At 44.8% G+C, this 8,908-nt stretch overlaps 1 protein-coding gene across 1 annotated transcript; it reads right to left on the bottom strand.

Annotated features, from left to right (window-relative positions):
• Positions 1-2,080: 2,080 nt before the first annotated feature.
• MLNR (motilin receptor) lies at positions 2,081-8,777 on the bottom strand. The gene is made up of 2 exons (XM_005287184.5): positions 6,826-8,777; positions 2,081-4,505 (listed from the first exon to the last, which is right to left on the bottom strand). The coding sequence occupies exons 1-2, from the start codon at positions 7,595-7,597 to the stop codon at positions 4,192-4,194; spliced, it is 1,086 nt and encodes a 361-aa protein (XP_005287241.2). The 5' UTR covers positions 7,598-8,777; the 3' UTR covers positions 2,081-4,191.
• Between the last annotated feature and the right edge of the window lie 131 nt (positions 8,778-8,908).

The raw sequence follows: 8,908 nt of genomic DNA, 5'->3' as shown, positions 1-8,908 counted from the left end.
TCACAGACATTACCTTGCTCCAGAAAAAGAGAAGGGCTGCATGGAATTTTGGAGTGTAACTGTTCACCCTCTGCACCATTGACTAACCAGCCTTTTTCTGTGGGAATACGGACCTTACCCCAAACCACACGTGTCTTTTGGCTGCCTTCAGTGACCTTTGGCTCAAGCCCTGATACTTTCCCCATTATTCACCTTACCGATGCATATCTAAATTGGTGAGTAATCAGTAAAAATCAATGGCCAGAACCCCTGTGTTTTGCAGAATGTGCAGATCTGGTTGCACGGGGCCACAAATAAACTGCCAAGGCATAACACAGGCAGGTCTGTTGGGGGAGAGGCACAAAATACATTTATTTAAAGAAATGCCCGAGGCCTAATATTTTGTTGAAACCTAAAAGGAATATGGAAACTCCCACACTGGGTAAGAGCAGTGGTTCATCTAGGGCTCAATCCTGCATCATTGAAGCCAATGGGAGTGTTGCCATTGATTTCAGTGGGAGCAGGAGCAGGCCCTAAGTCCACTTTCTGTCTCTAGCAGAGGCCTCTACCCAATGCCTGAATAAGGTGAGAAACACCAAAGTGGACAGTTTGGGAATAACTTACTCCCGGGGGCGGGGGGCAGGGAGTTTCTTCCCAGTCCCCTCGATTACATTGGTTTATACCTTGGAGCATGAAGTGTTTTAGCCTTTTCAAACGTTAGGTGCTTAAAAAAACAACCAACCAAAAACCAATAGGGTATGTGACTGTGGGGTGCTTTGTTAGTCAGAGAAATGGCCAGTTGATAACTCCAGCTAAGCAACACCACACCGATCTCTTGTGACAATGAGTTCCACAGACTAATCATAAGTTGTGCAAAATTGTTTCCCTCTGTCACTTTTTTGATTTGCTGCCTTTCAGTTTTTAATCAAATGTCCCCTTATTCTTGTATTTCAAGAGGGTAAATCGGAGCACCCTGACATACCTCTTCTTTACCATTCATTGTTTGTGCACCTCCTGCTATGTCCCTCCTTATCTGTCCCCTCTTTAAACAATCCCAATCGTTTCATATGGAAGGCTTTCCATGCTGCTGATTAGTTTCGTTCCCCATCTTGGAATGTAATTGGAATCTATTCTGCTCTATCTTGTTTTTACGGTGGGGTGGCCAGAGCTGACAACAGTGGGGATGAAGTAGTGATTTATAGCTCAGCATTACAATATTTCTAATATTATTCTCCATCCCAGTCCTTAACATTGTATTGTTTGACTGCCAAGGCAATGCAATGTCAGACCCAGCATTTCTGTACAACCACTCTAAGCTCTGGTTAGTTTATGTGCATATGTATTTGTTTTCAAGTAAAGCACATCACAAGCTTGCAGTTGTGGTTTTCTGAATAAATTTATTCTGCGATGCTTGAAAAAGGGATATTTACAATGGGGACACAAATGATCTTCCTACCAAACAGGGCAGATTTCATGCCATCACGGTAACCAGAAACCAGTTTGCTTTTGGCATTTTCTGCTGATCAGCAGCAATGCATTATCTCCCAATCATAATATCCAGCCCAAGGTGTACCATGAGTAAGAGACAAGGCAACTTCTAAATAGCTTGCCAGCAGCTGATATGGAGCAGGAATGCAGTGTCCCAACACTAAAGGGTTATACTGACATTACAGTGGCTGGTGTGCCATAAATGCTATAGATCAGACAGAACAGAGCTGCTGACACTTCTTCAAAGTGAGGAGCACATTTTATATACGGAGTGTCTGGTGGATGGTTTTCCATTCTATTCACAATCACCTGGGGCACCTCCCCTCTTGTTTGTCCTCAGGGGGGACTCTTCCCCTCCTAACTATGATCCCCGTGGAAGCTACAAGAATTGCTCATAAGGAAAAGTAACACCGAGGAAGTATTTAAAGTGCTTTTAGCAGGTCTTTCAATAACATTTAGCAAATGGAAATGGAGAGGAGGTGCCAGCACCATGTAACCCGCCAGCTCTCAGCAGACCACAATGTGGGATTATCCAATCTAGATTAGACAAATTAGTATCAGGTTAGTGAAGCTCACAAATCAGTGTCACAAGGCTTTGTTTTATATACCTCTATTTATTTACAGAGTTCACAAGAGAAAATGACGTGTTCTACCAAACCCACAAACTAGCAACTATTCTTTGTTCTGTTGTTAATTTAACATTTTGAAGGGCAAAAAATCCAGCCTGGCAGGGGTGAGAAGTTGCTGCAAGGCAAAGGCTGTATGTGTATGGCACGCCATGAGCTAACTGGCTCCTCTGCCCCGTGGCCTTTACTCTAACCAGCCAGTGCTCCCTTTCGTTAAACTAAGGGTTTTGTCCGAGAATTTTAACGCCTGGGAAGGGTCAAACACTGCTTTCTGGGGGCGTCTATGCTGGAATTTTTTAGTCATGTTTTAACATGTCCACTCGTACCATTGTAAACATTAGTGTAGACAGGACACACATGTTACTACACTAAGGATACACAACCACGGTAGTTAACATGGGTTAACTAACGTGTTAAAACACAAGTAAAATTAAAGTGTAGCCATGTGATCAATTATGCTGATGTGAATGCAGCTTAACTCCATTGGTTTCAATCGAGTTGTTCCTGATTTACATCAATGTAGCTGAAAGAAGAATTTGGCTCTTCATGTATGAGCAATATGCTTTGACTCTCCGTAGATAACGATACTTTGTCTTCCTACAGCTCTGCCTGACACCACCACATTCCTCACTAAATCATCTCGTTTTAGTCTGGGTTTAAATTTGTGGTCTCGGTCACAACTAGAAAGTTAACCTAATGTGAGCTAATTATTGCATATATTTAATAAGGAACAACACTGCTATTAAAATTATTACAGAGGATTGGTCCATATTATATAAATTAGAGACCATTAAATTGTACAGGTCATATGTAAGGGACTGATCCTGGAAACAAGCATGCACATGAGCAACTTTACTTGGGGGGAGCTTGGTGACGCTATTCATGTGAGTAAAATTACTCATGTTTGCACAATTAGACCCTAAAATCTTAAACTCCAATCTTGCAGGACACTCATATAGATGGACCCCTGCACCTGCACAGACCTCTTTGCAGTTGGGCCTAGGGGTTACAGTGGATGGGAAGCTGGATATGAGTCAACAGTGTGCCCTTGTTGCCAAGAAGGCTAACGGCATTTTGGGCTGTATAAGTAGGGGCATTGCCAGCAGATCGAGGGACGTGATCATTCCCCTCTATTCGACATTGGTGGGGCCTCATCTGGAGTACTGTGTCCAGTTTTGGGCCCCACACTACAAGAGGGATGTGGGAAAATTGGAAAGAGTCCACTGGAGGGCAACAAAAATGTTTAGGGGGCTGGAGCACATGACTTATGAGGCGAGGCTGAGGGAACTGGGATTGTTTAGTCTGCAGGAGAGAAGAACGAGGGGGGATTTGATAGCTGCTTTCAACTACCTGAAAGGGGGTTCCAAAGAGGATGGATCGAGACTGTTCTCAATGGTACCAGATGACAGAACAAGGACCAATGGTCTCAATGTGCAGTGGGTGAGGTTTAGGTTGGATATTAGGAAAAACTTTTTCACTAGGAGGGTGGTGAAGCACTGGAATGGGTTACCTAGGGAGGTGGTGGAATCTCCTTTCTTAGAGGTTTTTAAGGTCAGGCTTGACAAAGCCCTGGCTGGGATGATTTAGTTGGGAATTGGTCCTTCTTTGAGCAGGGGATTGGACTAGATGACCTCCTGAGGTCCCTTCCAACCCTGATATTCTATGATTCTTATAGTTTGTAAGATCTTGTTAATGAGAAATCAATTTCAAAAGGGCAAAGGCGCTCTTGGAGGTTCCTTGGCTAGCAAACCCAAACAGAACAACCTCAATATTTGGCACTGTCTCTCACACACTTTTACATAGCAATTTTTACTGATTGACATGTAATAAGTTAACAATGGGGTTTCTAGGTAATTGACGTCACCTTGCCCTTTGCTATTTTGTTGCCTTTCACTAGTTCTATGCCAGTCTCACAGTTCTAAGTTGCCTATTCATTTTCTCTGTTAACAGAACAATACAAGTATTAAGAAAAAATACAAAGAATTATAAAACTCCACAAATAGCAAAACAAAAATCTAGTCTTTTATGACTATACTGCTAGAATTAACTGCCCTTCCTTTATAGATTATCTCTCTAGAAGTCCATCCGTGAAGCAGTCTCAGAAGGGGGTTATGTACTCTTTTTTTATGCTAGTGCTGGTCTCAGTGTAGCCACCAGTATCTCGGGTAGCACTGAAAGCCCTTTCTCCAGATCTGCGTGGGAGCAGGAGTTTGTAGACAGCTGCCCTGTATTTCTTTGAAATGAGGTTGTAGAGGATTGGGTTGATGGATGCGCTCAGATAGAAAAGCTGCAAAGCGAATATATTAAAGTACTGGGAGAAAAGCATCATGCTGGTATCCTGAGTGTTTATAAATATGATCCTGCCCACATGGAATGGCAACCAGCAAATTATAAACGCCAGAACCACCACAGCTGTAAGACAAAACAACACACACAAAATAGTTAAGGGTCAGGATTCAGACTCATTAAACCACTAACATTCTGAACGTCTAGGTACCAAAACATATAATATATTATAAGTCTGATTCTGCTCTCATTACTTCCTCTTCTTACACTAATGTAGATCAGGAGAAACACCAGTTAAGTAATGAAGTTATATTGGTGTAAGAAAATGGGAACAGCATCACATCCATTAACTACTTTTCAGAACAAAATAAGGTAATTGGGAATCTCTCCAGCAAAATTCCTAGAGATTATTTAAACGGGGAAAAGTACATACTTTAGTGAATATGAAATTGTAAACTATTGTATCTTCCCTGTAATAGCAAACACAATAAAAATGAATTTATGTAACATTTTCAACTTCATTTATATAGTATGAAAACTAAGAGGAAAACCAGAATGAGGAGAGTTTTTGTAAAAGTGCACAGCAAATCTATTCTTGTCATCAATTTATTCTTTAACATTGATATGTTGAAAAGGGCTGTACTGTTATGCCTGTTGTAACACACTGTATAGTTAATGTGTTCTCTCTACTGGGCTCTTACTGTAATCTACCGTGTGCATTATTTTTAATTATTTCTATTTACAAGTTCAGGAAACACATACAATTCCTTTGTATTACTTGTGACTTTTCAAAAGATAACAACATATGGCTAGTCAATTATAGAAAAAGTTTAATGGTCCAAATTCATCCCTTGCATAATTCCACTAGTTTCAAAGGAATAACCAAGGATCAGTTTGACCCATATGTCAAAAGACACTATCAACTTGAAATTCACATTTCTGTCAGAAAACTTGGTCCTACTCTAGTTAAAAGAAATATCTAAGTTTACTACACCTGAAAGAAGTTCGCAAACACCTATTTTTCTCTAGTGGTTTTAATTTCTTTGCTTTGTGCAACTGACAGCGCTCTGTATGTAGTCAGTTTCTCTCTTGTTGAAAGAGCTTTACATATGGCAACAGAGGCAGAAAAACCTTCTGAAAAACATTGGCCCCATAATGTATAAATGATGCTCAATCAACAACTGGAATCTTTTAAAATTAGCCAATATATTACAAAAATTAACACTGGCAATGTTAATTCAACTCTATAGCTGTTAAGAACCTAAAACTAACTGTGTCAATGCATGTAAATAACTGAATTGTTTAACAAGATCTTGTTAATGAGAAATCAATTTCAAAAGGGCAAAGTCTAAAATCTATTGTATACATTTTTCTCTAAGCACTTATATCACAGTTATCACAGAGTATTTTAGTATCTCCTCTGCTTGCAAATAAATGTTATGCATTCCTGCAAGCATGGCTTTGTGGTCTAATCAATATTTTCTAAATACATAGACAGCTGGGAGCCACATGTTCAAATACTGGCAGGGTCCGTTCAGCCCTTTGTATTTCTCATGTAGCTGTCTGATACAAAATCGGTGCGTTAGTTGAAGCCTTAGAAGTTAAGGAATATCACCATTGACTTCAATGGAGCCAGGGTTTCATCACAAGTCTTCTTTGCTGCATGGGCCCATCATGATTTGTTAGCCCTTTTCATAAACATGCACCTGACCCCAAATTCTCCATTCCTTTGCTGCCATCCTGGTTATCCACCTCTGAAACGGCTGAATTTCAGTGGTGCTACATAAATAAAGTTAGTGAAGTTAGTTAGCTGTTAGGAAGTATTTTAGGTAGTAGATATCCCAAATATTATTTAAAATTCAATATTATAACTAAGTGCATTTGGGGGGTGGCCCCTCCAAAGCAGTGCTGACGACTACGGTGCACTCAAATGTATGAAAGCAAGATTTAGCAAGTACACCAGAAAAATCTGCTAACAGGGAAACCTATTAGGCAAGGGAAAAAATCTCCACAGGGAAGAGGCAGAAGCCTCATTATTAGAGTAATTTTAAACTGGACAAAGCTTTGGAGAGAGCATGAACCTCACCTACTGCTAGACATTGGCCGAGTACATCTATAGGGACCAGTGGTGGCTTGCTGAGGTCAGAGGTCACCAGGCCCTACACTGAGCAGTTTGACCTAAGGGATTTTTCCACCTCTGATGTCCCTGCTCTCAGAGACATCCCTGCTGAAATCGGTGGGGTGCAGACACTGGCCGAATTGTGCCCTATGAGGTTCTCAGTCCTTTTCACTCTGCAGTTCACCCTGGAGCCACCCTGCAGAAGTGGGCTGTGGGGAGGGTGCCAGGTTGCCTTCGTCTGTACATGGCTGATTGAGCCCAGCCTAGGGGGAGCTGGGCGGTACCTGGGGATGGAGTGAGGGAAGGGGCTGATTCCCTGGAACTCACCCAGGATCCTGATGGTCTGTCTGTGCCCCTTCTCCCTGAGGGCTGCGTTGGGGCCCTGGGGCCGGACCTTGCTCCTCCACAGCGCCCTGCCGATGAGGCCGTAGAGCACGTTGAGGCAGAGGACAGGCAGGATGAAGTAACTGGTGGTGACCCACAACATGATGCCCAGCAGGCCGGACTCGGTGGCCAGCGGTGTGAGCCGGCACTCGCGGCTGAAGTCGGTCTGGTTGTCCCGCTGCTCCACGCCCACCAGGAAGAAGAAGGGCCCAGCCGAGAGCAGGGCGAAGGCCCACAGGGTCCCGATCACCGCTTTGACCCGGCGCTTGGTGATCACCACCTTGGCCTTGAGCGGGAAGCAGATGGCCAGGTAGCGCTCCACGGTGAGCGCCGTGATGTGCAGGATGGTGCAGTAGGTGCAGGCCTCGCTCAGGTAGTAGGAGAGGCGGCAGAGCAGCTGGCCGAAGATCCAGGGCCGGGAGCGCCAGAGGCGGTAGAGGTCGAAGGGCAGCCCCAGCAGGATGAGCAGGTCGGACACGGCCATGCTGCCCAGGTACAGGTTGGTGGTGGTCTTCAGCTCCCGGCAGCGCCGCAGGATCAGCACGGTCAGCACGTTCCCCGCCACCCCCACCACGAAGAGGCCGAGGCACACGGCGGTGACCGGGATGAGCGCGGGCAGCGGCAGGGAGCTGCAGAGGCGCTCGTCGCACGGGGACCCCGCCCACGCCTCGCCCTCCACCCTCAGCGCGCTGCCGTTCTCGCAGCCGCCCCCCATGGCGCCGGCCGCTGCGGCTAAGCCCGGGGCTGGGGCTGGGGCTGGGGCTGGGGCTGGGGCTCGGGGGCGCTGCCCGGAGGAGCTGGGAGAGAGGCGCCCTGGCCGCAGCCCATGGTGGGCAGCGAGCGCCCCGCTGCCAGGGCTGGGCCCCGCTCCGGCGAGGCAGGGGCAGCAGGAGCCTCCGCTCGGACTGTTCCTCTGCGGCCGGGGGCAGAGCTAGGAGCTGCCGCCGCTCCGAGGCGTGGGTCGGGCTGAGCTCGGCGCCACTGTCCCGTCCGCTCCCCGCGGAGCTTATATGGCTCCTGCTTCAGAGCGGACGTTTTTCAAAGTCTAATCTAATGACTGGCCCCAGCACATCGGAAGCCCATTTCTCACTGCTGGGAAGTGACCGCGAAAGCCAGGACAGCCCCAAGCGTGCACCTGTCGCCAGCAGTTTTTGCTTTGAAGAGCTCCGTCGAGTCAGGAATCAGCGCCCCGCCTGGGCTTAAGAGGAAAAGTACTAGTCAGACCTGGGCAGTTGTGCTTTAAAAACCGAACTGAACCCTGGCTTTTAAGGTAGAGTTGTTCATTCTTTCTTTTAAACTCAGCATGAATTGAACATCACGTTCCAACAAATCTCAAAACAAACCGAGTGGAAACCACTGATTTTCTCCTGCTTTCAGCCAAAACCTCGAATTTTGGATGCGGTCACAATGTTGCGCTGGTATATACACAACTTCATTTTAGAATCTGAAATATCCGGTTAAAAGTTGCAGTCCCTGCTTTGACCTTACTCTCACAAAATTCCCTGTGGAAGTTTTGCCTAAACAGGGGCAGCAGTTCCCTATGACAAAAATAGATTTAAAAGAGCTTGTATGAATGGATCATGTGGAAAAATAGATAATTTTCTGCTGGGCAAGAATTAGCTTTTTGTACTGTAATGGCTATTTTAAATCACTGCTTCTTAGTCTTCTTGCACTAACTTCTTGTACTGCATAAAGTAGGCTACATACAATATTTAGGAACTATGGAATATTGTTCAATGAAATTGTGATTTTCAAATCAGCGTTTACATTTAATACCCATTCCTTGCTTCACTAACAAAACAATATGGTTATGAAAGCAATAAGGAAAAATAATTTACAGGAGAGCAAAGCTAAATTTTAAGAAAGGCACTTAGTATAGCAATGAGGAATTTGCCTAATCTCCCTATCAGACTGATGTCTGAGACAGTGTCTGGTCACACTCATCTTGTCATAAAATAGACAGAATGCTTAAAACCTGGCAAAAGGAGGAGAATACTCTTTTACATGAATTGTTGTCTCGTTAAAA

Source organism: Chrysemys picta, chromosome 1, assembly GCF_011386835.1.
Source record: "Chrysemys picta bellii isolate R12L10 chromosome 1, ASM1138683v2, whole genome shotgun sequence".
In the NCBI taxonomy this organism is placed as follows: Eukaryota; Metazoa; Chordata; order Testudines; family Emydidae; genus Chrysemys; species Chrysemys picta.
This window is presented reverse-complemented; position numbering and strand designations above follow the sequence as displayed.

Coding starts and splice junctions, on each gene's coding strand:
- MLNR (XM_005287184.5), bottom strand. CDS start 7,597: ATGGGGGGCGGCTGCGAGAACGGCAGCGCGCTGAGGGTGGAGGGCGAG. Junction 4,506..6,825: donor ACAGACCATCAGGATCCTGG/GTGAGTTCCAGG, acceptor TTTGTCTTACAG/CTGTGGTGGTTCTGGCGTTT.